The sequence below is a fragment of the Colletes gigas genome, unplaced genomic scaffold, assembly GCF_013123115.1.
Source record: "Colletes gigas isolate AHSC1104 unplaced genomic scaffold, ASM1312311v1 Colletes_gigas_Sc00024, whole genome shotgun sequence".
Classification (NCBI taxonomy): domain Eukaryota; kingdom Metazoa; phylum Arthropoda; class Insecta; order Hymenoptera; family Colletidae; genus Colletes; species Colletes gigas.
In genome coordinates, this window is record NW_025106653.1 from 2,306,698 (window position 1) to 2,328,926 (window position 22,229).

A 22,229-nucleotide genomic window follows, 5' to 3' on the forward strand; every position below is an offset into this window, starting at 1 on the left:
TTTTGTAACCGATGTATTGCTTTAATTACAATTGTTTCATGCATAGTGTTTTACAAAGCAAAATACATTATTTTTTTATAATAATTCAATACTTGTATACCTATATAATTTCCAATAGAACTTTACTTACTATAATACTTGAGTCAATCTATATTACGTAATATAATAGATTAATTTTAAAAATTAGAACTAGTAATCATATCCTTCATATACATTAAAAATATATTTTATTGTTCCATATGTCACAATTATTTACATTCATAAAAAATAACAAAATCACTTATTTTATTCACAGATATGTACAAAAATGTAAATTGCTTTCCATGTACAGAGTTTCAATTGTAGTATTAAAAAATTATTATGTTTCTAAAAATACTATTCCCTTTGTATATAAAATGTTATGGGCAGGAATAGTTTTCTTTAATTGAAGTAATAAAATAGACATTCTACATTTGTTATGTGATTATGAGATTTCTATTTTGAAGGAACTTTTATAAAACTATTTCAATGTCACAGCCGCTACAATAAAATGTTAACGTTCGATTAATTTTGGAATAAATTACAATATCTGAGCGAAGATTATCATATTTAAAGCAGTGTATATGTATCTGTAAACTGTTTTAGTTAATGGCATTTGTATTATGTAGATCAGGCATGTCCAAACGAATGTCTAGAGCTTAAGCGCCTTCCTTCACGCTCTGTTCCATTAACATGATACCACAGGCCGACTGATATCGTGTTATATGATACACGTTCAATGCGAACATTAGCGTATCGTCTTTTGCATTATAAGTGAAATTTCAGTAGAAATAGGACCACAAGGTAACATAACAACGGTATATGGAAAGGGAACGAGTCGCGTGAGGGACTCTAACGATAGACGTGCCTGGTTAGATGACTGTCAATAAGTTTTTAGTAACCAATAAGCTTTTAAACCTCCGTTTTTACTACCTATATTTATTTCATTTGAACTTTGTTAATATGTATATGATAATCATTGAAAAAAAATTCATAAAAATATCAATCTATTTCCCCTCGAACAGGTCAATAAACATTTTATTTTGTACTAAACTGTACACCATTATTTCTTGAAATAAATGATATACAAAACTTATGCATATCATGTACATGTATAGGAATGTTAAGTATTTAATAATATTTTAAACTACATTAGAAAACTGATGGAACACCGTTGAAAAAAAGCAATATCTTCAGATAGAATTGAAATCACTATAAATTAAATACACTTTAGAATTTCCCTCTAACAAATAAATTGTACATTAAATAAAAAAAGATGTATACATATGTATATATATATATACGTATGTATGTGTGTATATATATAACGGAATTTGCACATAATGCAACTGTAGCTTTCAGTGTTGTGACTAATTACTACCAAAAACGGTAGTTTTACTTTGAAAAAACATGTTTTATTTTAATTTTCGTTGATTAAATTATGTATCATAATAACATACTTATGAATCGCATTTAAAGTAAAAACGTTTCTAAAAAAGTATTGCTATAAATATATTGTACAATTACAAAATGTATTTAATTATGAAAGCTACATTTGCACTATTATTATGGAATATATGTATGGAGTATATTATACAAATTTAACCATTTTCAAGGCCAGAATCGATTGAAAAGTTCCATGAAGGAATCATAGATCATAAATGTGATGGCAACGTCTAAACATACTCTACTTAGTCTTGGAACAGTTCCTTTATAAAATGCACTTGGGCCTTCATTCTTCCATATCTGAACCACGCAGTCTATACTATTTTTGTATTTCGAGGCCTCTAGACCCTAAAAACATATTCAAATTAATAATCCATACTTGTAAAAAAGTCATAATTTTATGAAAGTTCTGAAATTCATACCTGCATTCTAGTTTTTACTACATCAATAGGAGTGTTTCCAAAAACTGATAATGCGCCAGCACATGCACCGAATGCACCAATAAATAATTTTGGTATAACTACATCTTTGTCTCCACCTCTATACCAGTTTTGTAATGTGTTCATAACACAAAACCTAATTGCTTGATTTGATCCTTGTTTCAAAATTGTAGGTGTTAATCCTTGATATATACCTCTAAATCCTAAATAAAGAAAATTGTATATGTAAACAATATTTGTGTTTAAGTTTACAAGCCACCTTGATAACTCATTTATTTTTAAAAATAGAAAAGAATGTTTGAGATAGAAGTTCTTTGATTTTTTAGAGGATATAGAATGGTGGTAGTCTTCTAGAAGTGGAATATTTGAAGATCACTTTTCTTCTTTAATAGAACAACCTAGTTTTTTATTTCTTTTACAAGCTTTTATTAGAAGATAAATAAAATGTATAGTTTCATTAAAGAAAAAAAAATGATTTGAAATGTCTGATGCTTACATTTGGAATAAAAAAGATGTTACCACAGTATATCCCCTATGAAATCAAATAACTTCCATCTCAAACATATTTTTCTATCTTTAAAAGCAAAATGGATTATCCAGGTACTCTGTCTTAAATATTTGGTTAAATACAGTCACAAATATACAACATAATATGACTGAATATTATAGGCACTAATGTACTACATGGTCACGTGTGTAACCTGAGAACTATGCAATATAACTTGACCTCTTTTCAAAGATGATTAGGTTGGTTATGCATACAGTTCAAGACAAGTTCATTACATTTGTATTTAGACTAAAAGAAAATGACTAAATTTTTTAGTTTTCTTTGATACTATTGTATTGAAGTTTTAATAAAATTATTATTAAAGATATTAAACAAAAAGTTATTTACCATATTCCTTAACAATCATTCTTACTCCATGTAAGAAACCTTTATATTTTGGATTAGCAGATCGTTGGTCATTAATGAATTTTACTTTAATGGCCTCCATAGGAGTAACTGCAAGAATAGCTTCAGATACACCAGCACACATTCCTGCTAATAAGCTAGTACTAGTATTAAGTTTGCCATTTTCATCTACCAATACTCCTTTTATTGTTTCAAAAGAACCAAAACGTACTGCTGATTTAGGTATTGAACCATAAACTAATACTGAAAGGCCTTTGTATAGGCCAAAAAATCCATGATTTTTTACAGTTTTTGTCAAACAATTCCATACTCCAGTATATTGTTTACTAGCACCAGATTTTCCATCAAGTTGTAATTGTGTTTTTACATATTCAGTTGGATATGTAATACATATTTCTATGCCACCAGTTATACCTCCTAAGAAGTAAATTCATAATGTGGTTAATATTTTAGTCTATTGATAGTAAAAAATGTTTTAAATAATTGCAAATAAATAAGTTTCATTGAAAATTAATATTCTTCTATGTATTTAAACGAGAAATATGTAAAACCGTTTCACTCATGAATGACGATACACGTGCCATGAAATTAAGAATAGTTTTACTACATATTGTCAAGGTTAAATATTTTTCAACCTTTGAAACTATCACGCGTTTGAATGCGCTGGCTCAAAGTTTATCTTTCTCTTTCTCTCCTTTGCCTCTATTCGTTCGCATGTCTCTCGCACTCTCACTTAACATGTTTACATTTTATTGGTCTTTTTCGGCAAGTGGCAAAGGGCACTGAGCACACATCATTAAGAGGCAGAAGACTGTTCAAGAAATATTATGTGTATATATATAAAAAAAAAAGCCTACCAGCTATAATTCCCTTTAAGCCACCGCCAGTAACCGCTGCTGCAGCTCCGGTGTCCGTCAACCAAGGTCTACTGGGAAAAGGATTATGGAACAATGAAATTGTTCTTGGCTCTTGTAACGATTTATAGATTAACCAACTGAAATCCATTTTCCAGATTCGTTTCCGTTTGTCCGTAGCCTTATCCCGTTAAACGTCAAACCTGGACTGAGTCGATTAATAATTGTACGTTTCGATGCGCGTAGCAATGTTCCCCTTCCTTAAAGAACTTCTTTTACTCGCGCTTTATACGTTATCTCGCAAATTATGTTTCATATCAAAGAATTGAAAGAATCAAAGGGCCGATAACGGGTGGGGTAAATGAGGTCTTCGACATCTTTTTACATGATATAATCAATGGTTCGTCTGTTTTACGAATTTTATATACTTATCACAAAATTCTATTTCTTTAATGATTTGTGTGCCTCATATGTATATACATGTATAATTTTTTTATATTAATTCTTTTCACTTAATTATAACAATCTTTTCTGTTAAATACTTTAAATAAAACGTCTTTTCTACTTACTAATGTTACTTATGATCCTTATTTTTATTATTCATTTTATTCAACTCACATATATAAAATACTATGAATTTTAAAGCAATTAACACAAATCAGATTCAAGTGTATAATTAACATTTTTATTCAAGAAATGAAACTTTAAATCGTATAATTTCTAAGGAGATTGGAATGTCTTGTAACAAAATATTTTGTTTAATATACGATTATTAATCCGTGAATTATTATTTAACATTATATTTTATGGTAAAACTAATTAAGGTTCAATGATTAGGTAAAAATAAAGTGGATGTAAAATTAAAATTGATATATAATCTATTTACTCACATAGTAAATATTGTATTAAAATTTATAAAAATCGATGAGAACTTTCTAGGTCAATTTGTTTTTAATTTAACAGTCCGAAATTGGTAGAATATTTTTAATTTCTCTTCGCCATTGTAAATATTTCTTCATAATAATTATGATATGACTTACATTTCATGAACAGTTGAAGTATGGCATACTATCAGGAACGTTTTTATTTTTTGTGTTATGTAACAGTAATAATGAATACAGCCATGTGTAATAAAAAACATGGAAACAGAGAGTGACTATAATGAGATAACAAATGTTTGAATGGCAGACCATAAATCATAGATATATTTTTACATTAATTTGTTGTATCGTACTTCTGGTAAATATGCAAATACTTGCATATCTGAATGCATTTTATTTACTGTCTAAAATTTAGCATAAAAGTGTTGTTACATTTATGGTTTAAGAAAATTAAAATATGGACAAAGTGAACGTTCCCTGAGCAATTCTATTCAATTACATATAGCAGGGCCGACGAATTTTTTATTCGCCGTGGACCGCATGAATTTCATTCCGAGTTAGTCAGATCTCTCACTATCAGCATGTTAACTACCACTTGCTGCATTTACTTTCTTTTAGAATTTGAAGGGAGTAATGGTATGATAGGAGTCAAACGATTGTAGCGGTGTTTGCTTTTCTATAAAGTAGGAGTAAGGGCTAATATCGGCTCGTGGGCCGCCAGTTCCTCACCCCTGACGTATAGGATGCCATATTCTGTTATTGTTACCATTTTAATTTATCATTGCAATTTACATGTTTTACCATCCTGGTGTAGTATTTGCTAAACGTCTCATACGCCTGAAATAAAACACAGACATTGCGATTAACTGTTCACTTTTTGCATACGATCGCGTAATATAGTAATCATTACCGCGTATTTCGATCCTGGTCGCGTATTTTCTTCTCCATTTCTGCATCTGTTAATGTTTCTAAAAACGGTGCCCATTGATCAGCTTCTGAGGGTGGCCTAAAAGGTACTTCCACTGTAGGCAGAGGGGCTTCAGAAAACGCATATGTTCTTTGATGCCATGATAGTTGTCCGCGAACACTAAAAATCATTTTGATTTATATTAAATTACTTACAAGTAATCTATATAAAAATATATAAATGTAAATTATTCACACTTACCTATAAGCAATCGCAGTAACAAATTCTCCACCAAGACCCAACTCAGCACACAGTTTCATTGCAAATTTTTCAGGATTATTTTCTTTTTCAGACATATCCCATTCTACTTGATCTACTAAAGATGTATTACCCACATGTATATTTAACTTAATAATAACTCTTTGATCGCATTGATCTTCTAGAATGGTTTCTTGTGGGAAGGCTTCTATTTGTTGTCTTATAGCTTGTGCAATAGCTGGCACAAATGTTAATGGATTTAAATCTAAATCGTCACATAAAACTTCAGCAAATTGTTCTGGTGTTATAAGGCTTTCTGTAAGTAAAATTACTTTATTAATGTGTGTGACACACTACTATAGTTATTTTTTAATGTATAAATTACATTACACAAGTAAACATACCATTTTTATTCCATGTAAAAGTATCTCTCAACTTTTGTCCCTCAATCTCCATATCTAAACGAATTGGAACCAGCATCTCCTGTTGAGCTGCATTTTCTAAATTTGCTGATGGATCTGTATCGTCGAAACTAGGAAAATGTTTTGTATTCACATATACAATTTTACATTAATTTTACATTCATTATTATCTAAGATAAAAACTTAATTACACATATTTTTCATATGTGCAATGCAAGCTTTTATTGTGTCAAAAATCATATTTGAATATCATTTCCCATATAAAATATAAAAAAATAAATTTGTTATAAATGTGCATGTTACATTAAATATTAATTTAACAATCTGTAGAATGTAACACTTACCACAAGGGAAATGTTCTGACTTTCTTATTATGTACTCTATTACGATTAATAGGTGTGGCTTGAGGCACAGCATCTAGGTGTGAACTATTTGGTAAACTAGGCACCCAAGGCATTGATTTTTTTGATTTTCCTTCTCTAGGGGCTGGAGGTTCTGTTGAATGTACTGATACAGCTTTATATTTATCATCATTGCCTTCAATAATATCTTCTACTTCACTAGCTCTTAAAAGTGATACACTAGATGCAAGTACATGTTGGCTTAATCCAAGTTCTACTAGCTTTTTACGCTCATCATTTGTAATGGATCTCCTGAACATTCCAGGATAACGTTTGTATAATGATCCTCGAAATAGGCGTAAATAATTGCCCACTTCAGATCCAATACAATAGTACTCTCCATTTTCTTCTACTTGAAAACTTATAGGTTTATCACCATATGTGCGCAAAGCCATATTTATGGTATCTAAACAAACATATACAATTCACACATAATGCAAATATTTAAAAATTGGTACATAAGAAACAAAATATTTGAAAAAATCAAAGTTAGGCAAACAAAAGATTAATTTCATAAACAATTAAAATATAATTTTCCTTCTGACTAAAAACCATTGTCATATTATTACATTATAATAATTTTCAATGATTATTTTTCTACATTTTTTTAATTATTGTAAAAAATATAAAAATTATAGTAAATTAAACAACATTGAAAATGGTTAAATAAGTTTTTTTTATAAAAGTTATAGAATGTACAAGTTTATAACCACACATCGAATAATTCAAAATATTGTATTGTTTATCATCACTATTATTGTTTACATGTTGTATTGTTTACCTATCTGTGTTGCCGGTTGCTTATCACTTTACATCTGTCATACATTTATTAATTATTGGCATAAATGCAGCATAAAGCATTGAATGTATTGCTTTTGTGATTGGTAATCTATAATACACTATTTTTTGTTAAAGTATACTTATGTAAGGGATATAAACTCACCTCAAAGAACAAACGACCAATCGTTTAAATATTTTGGTCAATTGTTGCGTCGGTTTCGTTAAAATAACAATAAAAATCTTAAAGGTATGTTTTAAAGATAACTACAGATAACTATCAGCACAGCCGACTCCAGTACTAACCATGCTGAACGAAAAACAGTAAAACTGTAAGAGTCTGATTTTGTATTTAATAGAAAGAGTACACAGCATTTGTGTGTCTCTGTCTATCTAGTGCAAAATCAGACTCTTGCAGGATAGCTCGTATTTACTAGAGTCGGCTGTGCTATCAGCATTGAATGTATTGTATCCGGCTAATCTGGCGCCAAAACTTTGATCTGTTTTCAATGCTACGTCGAGTTGTTAAATAATTCCTATACAGTAATTTATAATTAAAAAGAAGTGTATGATGATTAAATTTATTTACTCCTTTTATACCGAATATATTAACATTTTTAAAAAAATATCCACATTTCTGTTATGACGTAAACATCCCTAGGAAATCATGCGTATGTTACTGTCTTTCCCTAACAATTATTCTGGAATGTGGTTACAAGACAGAGGGGGTGGGGAATAATAAACGTTAGGCGTGTCGGCGTCTGTTTTTTAATACGTTAATAGAAAATTGCATTAAAAAAGACAACCTTGTCATAATATTTATTTTGTGGATGGTACAAATTCGATTTTTCGAGAAACTCACTGCGTATTTTAAGATGTCGGAGGTGCAAAAAATTGTATGCACAGAGAATGCTCTTAAGATTCTTTATCCATAGCGTACTATTTTATAATTCGACAGTTTCAATTTTACAATTGTGATATAGTACTACGTATATGTGGCTGGCGTTCGGTTACGAGTGGAAGAGGGTATGTTCTTATGGGGTAGTAGGAAGGCGGTAGCCTTTGCCGGGGAATGGAGACGGAGAGTGTAAAATCGGGGGCTAGCGAGCATAGCCATAGCCATCATAGCAGGACTTCTCAAAAACACCATCGGACTCATAGTTCGAAATCTCATCACAGACAACATTCGCATCGAAGTACCCGGTATTTTGATCTATTTAAAACTGCATTACTTAAAGCATGTTCAATACAGTGTCATTTATACAATTATAATATTTGTGGATGAATTTTTTGTCCTCTTAATATGAATATCTTTTTAAAAGGACCAGTCGTAGTCAGAGGAAAGAGAGGCATAATTTGGATACTAGCGAGATGGCTCCCTTTCAAACAACTGTTAATGTAAGAGGCGATAGTGTTGATAATTTGGGTCAAGAAGTTATTGAAGTACAGATCTTGCCTCAGGATGAAAATTGGGGTGAAAATACCACAGCTGTTACTGGAAATACTTCCGATAGATCGGAGTCAACTGAAGATGTGAGCCATTGGCCAAATGAAAATGATGGATCATTTAGTTCCTGTAATCGGTTTGTGGGTCCTGTTATAGCAATGATAATCGGACTAAGCGCCTTTCTTAGCCCTATAGCTATGGTCATACTGCCTAAATTAGGATTTTTTCCTGACTCTACAACAGTTTTAACAATGCAACAAAAACTACAGTTGTTGTCGTGTAATGCAGAATGCAAAGGCCAATTGCTAGGTTTAGCCTTTAAACTGGTGCTACTAGGTATTGGGAGTTGGGCTGTGTTTTTACGTTCACGAAATGCTACTATGCCTCGTATATTTTTATTCAGAACTGGAGTGTTACTTCTTACTACATTGTGCATTAGTACTTATTGGCTATTTTATGTTGTTCAGGTATATGATTTTATTAAGTATTCTGACACTGTTCATTAATCACGATATACATATATGGAACATTATCATAAATTTTAGGTCACTGAGAGTGCTAAGACTGCTGCTAATGGTGAAATAACAGAGTACAAAAATTTAGTAAATTATGCTGGTACTCTTGCAGATACTCTATTGTTCATACATTATATTGCTATATTACTCATTGAAATCCGTCATCAACAACCTGTGTTTTATCTGAAAGTATATATATTTAAGTTTTGTATTGTATTTTATATTTTCCCTAATTATTATAATAATTACATGTTAATATTTAAGGTTGTAAGATCACCGGATGGTGAATCGCGATCTTACGCAATTGGACAATTGTCGATACAACGGGCAGCAGTATGGGTTTTAGAGAGGTATTATACAGAATTTCCTATCTATAATCCGTACTTGGAAAGACTGCCTGTATCAAAGTCTGGTAGAAAACAATCGAGCTTCAAATTTTACGAAGTTGATGGAGGAGTAACAAGTGGCGTTCAATCACGAGGAGGTAGCGGTGATAGAGCAGTTATAACTACGCAAACTCGTCGTAGGGATTCTAGCCATAATGAACGTTTTTATGAAGAACATGATTACGAACGTAGAGTAAGAAAGCGCAGAGCGAGATTAATCACTGCTGCCGAAGAAGCATTTGCACACATTAAACGTTTACATTCAGAAGTGGAATCAACTCCAAATCCTGGTCCCATGGATCCTATGGAAGCTGCACAAGCAGTATTTCCGTCTATGGCAAGAGCACTACAAAAGTATCTGAGAGTGACACGACAACAACCGCGTCATTCTGTTGAATCTATTTTAAATCGATTAGCACGGTGTTTGGCACAAGACGCAGCGCCACGTGCATTTTTGGAACCCTTTTTTGTAACTAGCCCTGTTCTTTCAAATGAGAAGGAGAGACAAAAACATTCGCATCATTGGGCCTTAGTCTGCGAGGGAGAATTACCTTCACGATCTCTTGCTAACGGTTGCGAATTTCAATTAAGGCAAGGTGAAGTAGCCCTTTTATGTACAGCATACCATTTACCACATTTCCATCTTACAGAACAACTTGCACATCCGAAATCTAATAAATTCCTATTAAGATTAAATTCTGAAACATCGGTCTAGTAACGCTTTAAAATAATTACAAATTTTCAAGATAATTTGCGATTAGGTATTTATAGTTTTAATGAATGTAAAACTCATTAAAAACGAGTAGTTTTTTACTGTATATAATTAAAAGAACTCCACAATAATAAATTTGTAAGTATTGTGAATTGAATATAATTATAGCAAGCAAATACATTGAAGCATATAGTATATATTGCATACAATAATGACAAAATTTTTTTAGAGTATATTTTCAGATGAATAGTAATTTTGCAAATAGCAAAATAGTTTTCTATGCGCTATCATAAAAATGTTCACATTAATGAAATTATTTATAGCTTTTTTGTTGCTATAAATAATTGGAGGATAAAAGACAATATAATTTTTACATTTGTAATTTCAGATAAAACGTTCAATTTTTCATATCATAAACGCATATATATTTATTTATTTCATTATTTTGCATATCATTCATAGAGAATCAAAATAAGTTTTTGATATTTTATATAAATTTTGCCTAATAGAAATCAAAACTAATATCTTAGTTTTTAGTAGATGTATAATAATTGAAGGATATTTCATTATTCTTGAATAGAATACTTTTGTTTTAATTAAAAACGTACAAAGCTACAATACTGTTATAAACATTAAGCAAATACATAAAATTATAGTCGAAACAATAGTGTTCTGAAAGTGCATTGAAACTATAAACATTAACACAATACTTATTATGCGTTTAATATTTGTAGGCATTCATCACAAAATATTTTTTTTATTTATTTAATTCCATTATGACAAGAATTTTTACAAATGTAGGGGAAAAATGTCAAAGCGAAATATTCTAAATAGGGAAAAATGTACATTCCTGTAATGTATTTATATAATGTTCTGTTTGTGAATATAATTATGCATTTATAAATCCTGCACATTAGACATGTGACATCTGTATTTTTAGATACAGTACAAAGATTCAAAGTTTCTTCCATGACATCTTATTAAGGTTTTTTCTAATATTTTTACGCATTTGAAGCTGAAGTTATTTTGTAATTAAAATTTTGTACAATTTATACATTTGGTTATGTTTAATATTATTTGTAATAATTAATAATTTTACAATTATTAAGAAAATATTTCAAGTACTTAAGGAATGTCCGTTAGTTTTAAAATATATGAAAAGCTCGCAGTTGTGATAAACAAATAAAATTTTAAACATTTGTTTACACAAATTTACATTCTCAAAATTTTCAACTACATGTTTAAAAAAATATGTGTAATTTACCGTAATAGACTATGATGATCATAACATATTTTCCTGTTATAAGGAAAAACATTAACAAATACTGAAAGTATTTTTCTTTGAAACATTTGATAAATTTGTTCCTTTTGTTTTATTATACTAATACTCTGACGTATGCCTGTTATGATTAGGTATTAATTTGCTCATTTCCATTATTGGACACCATACCATAGTCATTATATGTACCTCTTAAAAGTATTTGAATGTTTTACATTGTTCATAATGTAAAACAATCAATGTAATTTTATACATTCAATCATATTGAGTGTGCCGATATTACTCAATGTAACTACTGACATTATGTTATCCTTAATGTATGTCTTTTGTATTGAATTGTTATTATTTTACAACACATCACTTTACAAGGCTGATAGTATGTTACTGTATTTGTGACTAGGCTTGCTTGAGATATATGTACAGTAAATAATTAGAATACTATCCTACATTCACATTGAAATATGTACATATGATATGTATATCATATAAATGTATAATTAGGAGATCATTGTAGCAGTGGACTTGTTATGCAAAAAAGTTTTAGTGTGATAGTATTCATTTACTGCATTCTTGTTCGTTACTTCAATTTGGATACTAAAAATTAAAATAATTAAATATGAAAAGTGCAAATTTATACATGCCTAAGAAGTATTTAACATATCACAATTTAGTAATAAAAGAATGTATATCGCTTGCCTCTGCTCATAAATTATATTATTTAAGATTGTAGTAAGTTAAACATACTTAGGTCGAATAATATAAACATTGGTTTATATAATTTTCCATTCTTACAAGTATGCAATGTTACTGTTGTGTGTAGCTATCTACAAACTTTTTATTTATGTGTGAGTATGATGAATGTATTAATTGGTAAACAAAATATACATTTAATGTATAAATATTAATTTTCTGATATACTTCTTTTGGATATGGTGTACTGCATACTTTATATTCTATGTAGAATATGTTAACGACTTAATTTCGTAACTTATTATCGTACTTTGTATAGATTCATACGCACAAATAGAATTTTAATAGCATAGGATGAAACGTAAAGAATAAAGAAATAAAATTGTTATTTCAAATTTTATTTATAAATATTAAATCGCTTTACAAAAAAGTATTCGAGTGTAAGGTGTGTGTTTATAATAATACATAAAATGTAAGAAACGTGATATTTTTTTCCCATATTTCATTTATATGTCCCTTTTCAAAAATAGCTTTTCTATATAAACTGAAAATGTAGTTTATTTCTATTGTAACGATATTGATTAAACTTAAAATTCGTATCTTTTTATAATATAAAAATATTTTAATCCAAATTAAACGTAGTCTATTTAACTCGTAGTATAATAATAATCCCTTTCCTATGACGACACATCGAAGAGTGTCGTTCATATAGAATATACAGATGGTGTTCGAAAGCATCATTTAACTTAATTAACATATAAATAATGCTCGGATAACTGTGCAGATTTTATTTCTAAATCATCCTTAATACTATTTCTGTTTTTTTAGTTCAAGCGCCTAACATTTGTGCAAACAAAAATCTGGTTAGCTACGAATAATTAAAATTAATCCGAATACGGTCTGGTTTAAATTTATTTTTATTGATAATCATCAAAATCTTACGACTCCGCTGTTAATATTTTCATATAGGATGCATTGACAATATACAAATTTGTAATTTGCAGTACTAGTTTTTTCTGCTCTGGAAAATGCTACATTTTCTGGCGGCAGAGAAAACAAAAGGAGTTTAGAAAAAACGCTACGTGCAATAACACCAAAGGACTTAGCTACAGTTAACTTATTTAAAATAATTTTAGTAACGCATTTATTAGCATTTACTTTGAGCACAAGCGGCATTTGAACTTTGAATAATTTTTTGGCTGATGGCGTTCTTGTATTTGCTTATGCCTATGACGTCACAGTAACTTTGCTCCTGATCAGTGTGGCCAGATCAGGTATAATTGAGTGCATCGCCGTTGACATTAGTAACGATGAACTTAGCGTCTAACGGGGTGGTGGGGAAAGCAGACATATCTTACCGCTTACCGCACGAGCCACATGTTACGTTAGATCAGCACTTTATGCAACTTCGGGAAATCGATCAAGAATGTGAACGGGAGCCTTACCTCCTTGCTCTTGAACAGCTGAATTCCGTCCTCGCGTCAATGGCATACAATTTTGAATCATGACTGCCCAGGCATTTTTACGTTTTTTATATTTTTAATAACAAACGGTTACAAATGGTTCTTACCGTATTTATTTTTATTTTCTGATAATAATTCTTATTTTAATTTTAAAACACTCTGGCGAGAAGCGTCACTCGGGTGCGAAGGGTTAATTTCTTAAAAACTCCGAGATTTTATTCCTTCTTCCTCGGAAACAGCGAATACAAATAATTAATAAATTCGATTTAGTAATTTACTTACTAATTACGTAATAATTAACGAATTAGGTAACAGTTACAGTGGTAGTATTTTTAATTATTTGTATTCGTTCCTCGATGTATCTTCAACGCGTATCTTGCTACCTACCCGGCGCGGTGGCTCTCCGAGTTCGGACGGCCCTGAGCGCGCGGAAGGCGCGCGCCGTGAGTGGTCAGTGTTTTTCGTTAATAATTCAAAAACGAAGCCTCATCCGACATTTTTGCAAAGGAAATTGTTGTTCAGAATCGTTTCAGCTACCCCACATTTCCGGTTCTTACATTATTCACGGAACACCCTGTATAGCTCGAAACGTAAAAATGCCTGGGCAGTCGAGATTTGAAATTGTATGCCGCGAAGGCGGGCTTCAGCTATTCAAGAGCAAGAAGGAAAGGCTCCCGTTCACGTTCTTTATCGACTTCCCGAAGTTGCATGAAATGTTGACCGGACGTAACATGAGGTTGGAGTTTTCCCCACCACTCCGTTAGACGCTAAGGAAGTTCATCGTTACTAATGTCGACGTCGATGCATTCAATTATACCCGATCTGGCCACACTGGGCCACAGTGCTTCCGATGGTTACAACCGCACCTAGATGCAACGTCTAATTTTATCATGTGCGATCATTGTCACTTTCACATTGTTTATAACCTTATCTGCTGTTAAATTAGTGGGAATGATACATTATATGTAACATAGAATTTACATATTTGTTGTGTGTAGATATCGAAATTATTAGTATATTTGCAGCAACATGTCGTTAACTATTGAAAAACAAATTGAATTGTTATTAGCTGGAAATCCTTTAGAAATTGATGACACGCACGAAGCTAGCCACGCTGCATCGAATGACATACTAGGTAAAAATATATGTATTTTCTATATGTATTCATAATCTTGATTAAGAAAAATTATTCTTTTGTAAATATTTTGAAATATTTAAACTTTAATAAAAGTCTATATTGCACAGTATTGTCAAAACTGCAAGTAAATTTAAAAAATATGTTAGAAGTCATACTGTATGTAGTTATTAATTATTCATACATTTGTTGTAATACAGTTATGTTCATTCTTCCTATTTCGTTTTTTTTATAATGAAATTTTATCATCGATGGTTTGTAAAAAAAATTTATACATATATTATAGGTACAAAAGGAGTCCAACCATTATCTAATTATGTACCCATTTGCCAAAAAACTGTAACATATATTGTTGCTGCTGTTGTCATAAATGATCAGGACAAAGTATTAATGATGCAAGAAGCAAAAGCTTCTTGTAATGGAAAGTGGTATTTACCAGCTGGTAGAGTAGAACCCAATGAAAATTTAATAGATGCTGTTAAAAGAGAAGTTTTAGAGGAAACAGGTCTTATATTGGCACCGGAAACATTGATAGTAGTTGAATGTGCAACCGGTTCATGGTTTCGATTTGTTTTTACGGGCAAAATAACTGGTGGTAAATTAAAAACATTAGAAGAAGCAAATGAAGAATCATTGCAAGCATGCTGGGTGCATAATGTAAATGATCTTACACTTAGATCGAATGATATTATTTCTTTAATAGAAAGAGGCAAATATTATGTTACAAACAAGGATATTTTGCACCATCCACATTTAATTCCAGTTAATAAATCATTGTGCAAACTTATGTTGCGGCTTACAATTACTTCAAAGAAAAGGGCAACGTAAGTTGAATATATTTGAAGTAATTCTTATTAAAATTTTATATTATATTCAAATTTTAAGTTTATTTTTATAAATGTATTGCTGCTTATGCTTGATTTTCCTTTAGTACTTGTGCTTTCAGTATCAGGTCACTGGTGGTAGTTTTCATAACAGAACAATGACAATCTAATCATGACTGTGACTATGGATGAAGGCTTAGGTTACTAGGAGTATACTAGGTACACATGCACACATATGCACCTGTACATATACATTTATAACAAAGGTTTTATTTTCTTATATATTTTCCTTTTCTTCAAAACTTTTAGTACTAACATTTACAAATCTTTTTTTAAACATTAATTTTTATTTATATTTTTATATTATTTTATACTGCAATAATATTTTGTGCTACATTACTATAACTTATAATGTACTTTTTAAACTATGTGCTTCTTAGCATTCTATCTAAAATTTGATCATGTAATATGCATAGTTCTCTAAATGTTATGTTCAAAATTTTATAATAAAAAGTGCTAACAATTTATCTTTGTGTTAACAATTTTATACAAAGTACTTACATAATTAATGTATATCAAAAATTTTATGGTATACTTTATCGACAGGAATCAATTACATGTTGTGATATCAGATACAACACCATTTCATTTGCCAATTTGTGAAATTAATCCAAATCGTAGTCTTCTCTCTACCCTACATAACTTTATGGAGGTGAGTTATTATTTTGTATACAAAGTTATATTATACACTCCTATTATAATATGATAAACAAAAATGTTCATGTATTTTCTTTCTAGAAAATGATGTTATTACAATATAATTGTACATAATAATACTTATTTTAGGAACTATTTGGTAGTGGAGTTCCACAGCATAGACCACATGGCATATTGTCTATAGAATTCAGTGGGGGTGAAGGAGGAGATGGACTTTGTGTAACATTATTAATATCATTCAAGCTGCCTGTAGAAGATATACCTACTATTGGAAAATACATTTGGTATGAATTACCTGAAAATATAGCTGAAAGTATAACTCATCGTCTGCCGCGAAACATGACCGTGCCTTTAAGCGTCATACGGTAATTTAATATGCGTACATTAATTGCACATCATAAGCATTTCAAATTTTACATATAAATTTTTGCTCAAAATATATGGTCGATTAAGTGCTAAATTTTTCTTTACATCCAAAATTGAAAATTGTTTAGTAGAATCAAGATACTATAAGCTGAAATACAAGACAGTAGTACCTTAAAGTTTCAGAGATTATTTCCATAATATTCATATATATAAATTATTGCATATATTACTATAAATCCATATTAAATTTGATTTACATAACCCAGATATATCTAACCAATATTAATACTCAACAATGACAATTTATACAAATTTTCATTATTATGAATTTACATTTATCCTAGTCTAAACCAATGATTTTTTTAATAAATGTGAGTATATATTATCATGTTTTATAAAAAATATATAATATAAACAAATTAATATTAGTTTTAAGCAAACTATATGTATTTCCGAATTGTTAGAAAAGAAGCTTGAAAGTATTTCGAATTGTTACCAAAAAATTTTAGAGATCTTTGCTTCAATTTTAAAAATTATAGATAAACAATGTTTTATACCATTAAATTTTAATAAACAGGTTTTAGGCAAAATCGAACATTGATATTTATTTATTTTTATATCACTATAAAGTATTATAAACAAACATTATTATTATTATTATTTACATTCCATATAGATAATATATAAAACGAATATATGTAATGTATCTGGAAGTTCATTAAGTATAAATATTTATATACACAAGTATATATGGCATATAGAAAGTAATCATTAATCAAATTTAAAAAATTGAGATATACATATTATATAGGGTGTTTCAGGGTTGAATCGAAAAACTTTACACATGAATTTAAGACTGTAAAACAAACAAATTTTTCCTCTGGAAGCATGCTCGCAATTGCTTCCTTTAAGAGATATTTACTACTAAAATTAATAAAAGTTAGGAATGTGTAACATTGAAATATTTGTGTTTCCCAGAACAAAGGTTACTAATTTGTTGCTGTTTGCACTGTAAGTAAAGCTCCTTTCATTTGTTCTGAGTACAAATATTTCAATGTTATCCATTCCTAACTTTTATTAATTTTAGTAGTAAATATCTCTTGAAAGAAGCATTTGCGAGCAAACTTCCAGAGGAAAAATTTGTTTGTTTTACGGTCCTAAATTCATATGTAGTTTTTTGGTTTAACCCTGAAACACTCTGTATAGACACGTTATTATAATACATAACTTGAATAAGGTATAATACAAAGTCTAAAATAACTTAAAGTTACATCAAGCAATTCATTGTAGTAAATAGAATATTTTATTAAATAAGTGTGAAATTAAGGCAAAGAATGTTAGTGTAACTTAAAAAATATATATATATATAATGTAATTGTTATACATATATTTTATGGTAAATAAATATTTTACTAAATCAGTGTTTTATCATAGTTAATTTTATCCACAGTTTAGGCGTAAATAATGTTAATAATAAATATCTGGTAACATGCATTTATAATGCATCAACATTCGAAAATATAACAAAATTATACAAATATATTGATAAATCTTCAAATATACTTTTAATTTGTCCTCTATTTACACTCAAGTTTAATAGAAAATTACTTTAATCATGTATACATGTGATCATATCGAAGTATTTTATGAATTATAGATATAATATTAATAATTATTATATCAAAAAAATAATTTCAATTAAGCTAAAATTTTGAAATATTTTAAAACAGAAATGAAGAACTTTGTTTAAAAAGAAACTTAAATTAACTAATTACTAATTAATAATTAATTACTGCTTCAAATTTTAGAAATCTTATTGATTATTAGGTATTAAATTCAAATAGATAGTATCCTATACTTGCAGTAATATTTAATAGTTTTCAAATTGATTTATTCAAATGTATCACATCAAATTTTATTTATATAAATTAATTTATATTTCGAAAGTATCTTAAAAACAAACCTTTAACAATATTATACATTAAAAAAACTTTTCTTAAAATATTTTATACATGAAATGTATTTATTTATCACGTTAAATTATTTACAACAAAATAAAAAATATTAGTAAAACACTTTATTAAGATGAGCATTACAAATAGTAAGCAGAGCAAGAAATTTAAATAGAAAATTATTTCTATTTATCAATAATGATACCTTGTAGTATAACAATAAATTTACAATAGCTTAATTTACATGAAATTGCACATATTACAGATTGTGTTTTGCATACATATCATGTATGAAGATTTTATTGTTATCCAATGTAAAACTTATACATAATTCCAAAAATATATGTTTATACATTTATAGTCCTTTATTTGATTGTTGATGAAATTTGAAGTAAATTTTATAAGCAGAATCACTATTGAAGTATTAAATTACGTATATACATTTATGTTGATGTCAATATTCCAACTGCACTTGTTAATCCTTCATTATTTCTTTCATTTTTTATAGGAACAATATTGTTTGTATTAGGCATCACTTTCATATCATTAGTTGGACTCAATGGTAAATTATTAAATGAATTTAAAGATGCAGTATCATTAAGATTCACTGCAGCACACATTGCATGCCTTTCATTATTTTCACATAGATTAACGCTAGTGTTAATATTTACATTATGTTTTTTCATGTGAGTTGTTAAATTTCCACTATGATAAAAATCCTTTCCACAAACTTTACATTGAAACGGTTTAATTCCGGAATGTATCCTTTTATGTATCGATAAATTTCCACTGTGCCTGAATTCCTTACCACATATACTACATTTATAAGGTTTTATGCCTGAATGAGTCCGTAAGTGTGTTGATAAATTTCCACTGTGACTAAACATTTTTCCACATATTTGGCACCCGTAAGGTCGTTCACCAGAATGTGTTCTCATATGAATAGCTAAATTTCCACTATGCGTAAAACACTTATCGCATTGATTACATTTGTAAGGCCGTTCTCCATTATGAGTCCTCATATGTATAAATAAATTACTTTTATGTCCAAACTCTTTGAAGCATATCTCACATTGGCATTTAAATTTTTTTCCTACATTTGTTTTGGAAGAACTTTTAGGTGGTCTTCCAGGACGGTTTGACTTTATTGAAGATGCTGGCTCTGAAGCTGTCAGTATTTGATTTACAAGTTTTGATTGCTGTATGTCTTGAGAAAGTTGTGACTGTTCGGTTTTTTGGGTAGTGTTTATATGACATTGTTGATTTAGTTGGTTGTGATCCGTACCTCCCTCTTGATTAACTTGGAATAACATACCATTTTGTATACAACCTTTCATGTATGCTAAAGAACCATTTTCCTAAAATAATTGTACATGTAATTAGCTTTTTAACAAACATTGTGCTATGATAATTTGTTTAATAAAGTACCAGAAATAACTAATACAACATTAAAAATTTTTAAGTAAAATTGCATACAAATTATATTTATTTAAATTATAAAACCCACTTCCATTTGGAATAAACATTGTTGATTGTGAACTTCATTCTTTGGTCGTATCTCATTTGATAACTGTGTATGACCCCAAAATTGTGGCAATTGATTATATTTATAGTCAACATCTTCATTAATGAATATTGGATACTTAGTATTATCAGAAGTATTAATTCTATTACCACAGTTAACATCTTCTACTCCCATACATTCATGTTTTATCTGTATAGGACTAAACATCTACAAATATACATTAAGGAAACAATAGCAATTAGTCAATAATTTTTATACAATTCTATATTAATTATAACAGGACTAATTAAGTTATAATTTATTAATTAACGAAAGTAAAGTTGTCAAAATTGCATTTCAAAGAAAAAGGACAATTTTTATTAGAAAACATAAACGGTTGAAATTATTATGAAAAATTTGTTCGAGAATTAAAATACTGGATAGACAAAGTCTATGCAAAAGCACCTACATTTTTATTAATATATTCTAGAGCTATCAATCACTATGCAACTAATTTGCAATTCTTCATTATTTAATCAAATGTTGAAATAAACAACATGACAGACACATATTATCACTTCACTACGATTATTCATTATGCGTATGTGTGTATTAATGATTATTTACATTTCTTAAAATATTATCGGATACATTAGGTAACGGGAGGGTTGCTTCTGTGTATCAGGACATTCGATCTCTTTGTTCCGTAAACGACATAAATTTTTTATATAGTCAACAATGCCATCTATGAAGACTAACAATGGTCGATTCCCATTCTAGAATCAAATGTTTATTGCTATTGGACACAGTCCTACAAGAGAATATGTTGCAGAATTGTACATGTTTAAAACATAATTTATATTCTAAAAACTATTAATATAAAAAAAAAACTATTTTGATGAAATTTTTTGGACAAGACCAAAATTTTCTAATTAGTAACGTTAACATTCCACATTTTATAAAAGTATTACTATAAACAATTCGTTTATGATATTATAGCGAGTCAAAAATGATTCGATCAGTATGTACATGTGTAATGTACACAGAGATGCCAGAAAAGCACCGCCGGGTGCACACGCACACATGCCAGATACGCGTACGTGAGCTCGTGGAGTTTCGGAAAGTCGACAAAGGCAAACTGACGCATGCCCTCTTTCTCGATTCTCCGAAGCTGCCCGAAGTAATTTCGGATCGCCTCGTGGGAGTCGAGAGAGAAAGGCTCACATTTGCCTTCTCGCTCTAAACAACTGAAATCCGACCTCCCGTCAACGGCATACGATTTGGATTCTCGAGCCGAGATTCTCGACTGCCCAGGCATTTTTACTTTCCGACCTATGTAGGCGCACATAAGCAAAGTACCCATAATGAAAAAAAAATTTTGTAAAATTTATTTTACGGAAATACACGCTTTTAAGACCTCCTGATCATATTTTAATTATTGAAAAAAAAGAAATTTTTTTTATTCCCATGTATGAGCACACATATGTATATTATTAATACGATTGAATATAAATAGCTGAATGAATTTAAATGAAACTTTACATTTAAGTTTTATGTTCTCATTTCAAAGGCGTGTGGACGGATTCAAATACGTGAACACTAAACGTAACGATGTAATTATATTATTTAATATTTACTAACTATTTAACATAAAGAACATAAAAGAAAGACATAAAACGTAAACGTAAAAGATCATAAACGTAAAACTGTGATTGCTCTCGACTAACGTTCGATACAGAGTGACGTTCCTGCAGTCAAAGTTGACCTTTCCTTATTCCTATCTTATAATAATGATCTAAACAAAACGCACGTTCGAGACGCAGTCTCTAAAACGTATTTCAGCTTAAACCTAAACACCTCACTCGATACCTACTCTAGCTTATTGTTAGACTAAACACTCCTATCGACGCAAACGATAACGG

The 22,229-nt window shown here is 29.6% G+C and overlaps 5 protein-coding genes across 9 annotated transcripts; 2 read left to right on the top strand and 3 right to left on the bottom strand.

Annotated features, from left to right (window-relative positions):
* Positions 1 to 409: 409 nt before the first annotated feature.
* LOC122401405 (putative tricarboxylate transport protein, mitochondrial) lies at positions 410 to 3,835 on the bottom strand. Its single transcript, XM_043403505.1, has 4 exons — positions 3,675 to 3,835; positions 2,800 to 3,234; positions 1,887 to 2,107; positions 410 to 1,812 (listed from the first exon to the last, which is right to left on the bottom strand). The coding sequence occupies exons 1-4, from the start codon at positions 3,820 to 3,822 to the stop codon at positions 1,630 to 1,632; spliced, it is 987 nt and encodes a 328-aa protein (XP_043259440.1). The 5' UTR covers positions 3,823 to 3,835; the 3' UTR covers positions 410 to 1,629.
* LOC122401404 (SWI/SNF-related matrix-associated actin-dependent regulator of chromatin subfamily B member 1) lies at positions 3,829 to 10,043 on the bottom strand. 3 transcript variants are annotated; one of them, XM_043403503.1, is made up of 8 exons: positions 7,484 to 7,609; positions 7,322 to 7,439; positions 6,484 to 6,946; positions 6,122 to 6,249; positions 5,721 to 6,033; positions 5,463 to 5,639; positions 4,712 to 5,389; positions 3,829 to 3,879 (listed from the first exon to the last, which is right to left on the bottom strand). In XM_043403503.1, exons 3-7 carry the CDS (start codon positions 6,933 to 6,935, stop codon positions 5,350 to 5,352), a joined length of 1,110 nt encoding a protein of 369 aa, XP_043259438.1. In that variant the 5' UTR covers positions 6,936 to 6,946; positions 7,322 to 7,439; positions 7,484 to 7,609; the 3' UTR covers positions 3,829 to 3,879; positions 4,712 to 5,349. The 3 variants fall into 3 exon arrangements, with proteins under 3 accessions (XP_043259438.1, XP_043259437.1, XP_043259439.1); XM_043403502.1 differs by lacking the exons at positions 7,322 to 7,439; positions 7,484 to 7,609 and adding an exon at positions 9,926 to 10,043; XM_043403504.1 differs by lacking the exon at positions 7,322 to 7,439 and having other exon boundaries at positions 7,484 to 7,532.
* On the top strand, positions 8,110 to 10,380 carry LOC122401403 (vang-like protein 2). 2 transcript variants are annotated; one of them, XM_043403499.1, is made up of 4 exons: positions 8,110 to 8,520; positions 8,640 to 9,231; positions 9,310 to 9,468; positions 9,544 to 10,380. In XM_043403499.1, the coding sequence occupies exons 1-4, from the start codon at positions 8,390 to 8,392 to the stop codon at positions 10,378 to 10,380; spliced, it is 1,719 nt and encodes a 572-aa protein (XP_043259434.1). In that variant the 5' UTR covers positions 8,110 to 8,389. The 2 variants fall into 2 exon arrangements, with proteins under 2 accessions (XP_043259434.1, XP_043259436.1); XM_043403501.1 differs by having other exon boundaries at positions 8,652 to 9,231.
* Positions 10,381 to 14,668: 4,288 nt separating this feature from the next.
* Positions 14,669 to 17,111, top strand: LOC122401381 (8-oxo-dGDP phosphatase NUDT18). The gene is made up of 4 exons (XM_043403467.1): positions 14,669 to 14,944; positions 15,231 to 15,768; positions 16,375 to 16,480; positions 16,615 to 17,111. The coding sequence occupies exons 1-4, from the start codon at positions 14,839 to 14,841 to the stop codon at positions 16,852 to 16,854; spliced, it is 990 nt and encodes a 329-aa protein (XP_043259402.1). The 5' UTR covers positions 14,669 to 14,838; the 3' UTR covers positions 16,855 to 17,111.
* Positions 17,112 to 19,246: 2,135 nt separating this feature from the next.
* On the bottom strand, positions 19,247 to 21,009 carry LOC122401386 (zinc finger protein 37-like). 2 transcript variants are annotated; one of them, XM_043403474.1, is made up of 3 exons: positions 20,959 to 21,009; positions 20,311 to 20,535; positions 19,247 to 20,161 (listed from the first exon to the last, which is right to left on the bottom strand). In XM_043403474.1, exons 2-3 carry the CDS (start codon positions 20,533 to 20,535, stop codon positions 19,247 to 19,249), a joined length of 1,140 nt encoding a protein of 379 aa, XP_043259409.1. In that variant the 5' UTR covers positions 20,959 to 21,009. The 2 variants fall into 2 exon arrangements, with proteins under 2 accessions (XP_043259409.1, XP_043259408.1); XM_043403473.1 differs by lacking the exon at positions 20,959 to 21,009 and adding an exon at positions 20,777 to 20,925.
* Between the last annotated feature and the right edge of the window lie 1,220 nt (positions 21,010 to 22,229).

What these genes read in the sequence shown, in the direction of transcription:
- LOC122401386 (XM_043403474.1), bottom strand. Translation starts at nt 20,535, where the DNA reads ATGTTTAGTCCTATACAGATAAAACATGAATGTATGGGAGTAGAAGAT. An exon ending in AATGTTTATTCCAAATGGAA is followed by an intron (nt 20,162 to 20,310) that starts GTGGGTTTTATA and finishes CAATTATTTTAG; the next exon opens with GAAAATGGTTCTTTAGCATA.
- LOC122401403 (XM_043403499.1), top strand. Translation starts at nt 8,390, where the DNA reads ATGGAGACGGAGAGTGTAAAATCGGGGGCTAGCGAGCATAGCCATAGC. An exon ending in GGCTATTTTATGTTGTTCAG is followed by an intron (nt 9,232 to 9,309) that starts GTATATGATTTT and finishes CATAAATTTTAG; the next exon opens with GTCACTGAGAGTGCTAAGAC. An exon ending in AACCTGTGTTTTATCTGAAA is followed by an intron (nt 9,469 to 9,543) that starts GTATATATATTT and finishes TTAATATTTAAG; the next exon opens with GTTGTAAGATCACCGGATGG.
- LOC122401405 (XM_043403505.1), bottom strand. Translation starts at nt 3,822, where the DNA reads ATGGATTTCAGTTGGTTAATCTATAAATCGTTACAAGAGCCAAGAACA. An exon ending in CTTAAAGGGAATTATAGCTG is followed by an intron (nt 3,235 to 3,674) that starts GTAGGCTTTTTT and finishes TTTACTTCTTAG; the next exon opens with GAGGTATAACTGGTGGCATA. An exon ending in TAGTAAAAACTAGAATGCAG is followed by an intron (nt 1,813 to 1,886) that starts GTATGAATTTCA and finishes ATATGTTTTTAG; the next exon opens with GGTCTAGAGGCCTCGAAATA.
- LOC122401381 (XM_043403467.1), top strand. Translation starts at nt 14,839, where the DNA reads ATGTCGTTAACTATTGAAAAACAAATTGAATTGTTATTAGCTGGAAAT. An exon ending in TGCATCGAATGACATACTAG is followed by an intron (nt 14,945 to 15,230) that starts GTAAAAATATAT and finishes CATATATTATAG; the next exon opens with GTACAAAAGGAGTCCAACCA. An exon ending in ACTTCAAAGAAAAGGGCAAC is followed by an intron (nt 15,769 to 16,374) that starts GTAAGTTGAATA and finishes CTTTATCGACAG; the next exon opens with GAATCAATTACATGTTGTGA.
- LOC122401404 (XM_043403502.1), bottom strand. Translation starts at nt 9,962, where the DNA reads ATGGGACCAGGATTTGGAGTTGATTCCACTTCTGAAT. An exon ending in TTTTACATGGAATAAAAATG is followed by an intron (nt 6,034 to 6,121) that starts GTATGTTTACTT and finishes TTTTACTTACAG; the next exon opens with AAAGCCTTATAACACCAGAA. An exon ending in GTTACTGCGATTGCTTATAG is followed by an intron (nt 5,640 to 5,720) that starts GTAAGTGTGAAT and finishes AATGATTTTTAG; the next exon opens with TGTTCGCGGACAACTATCAT.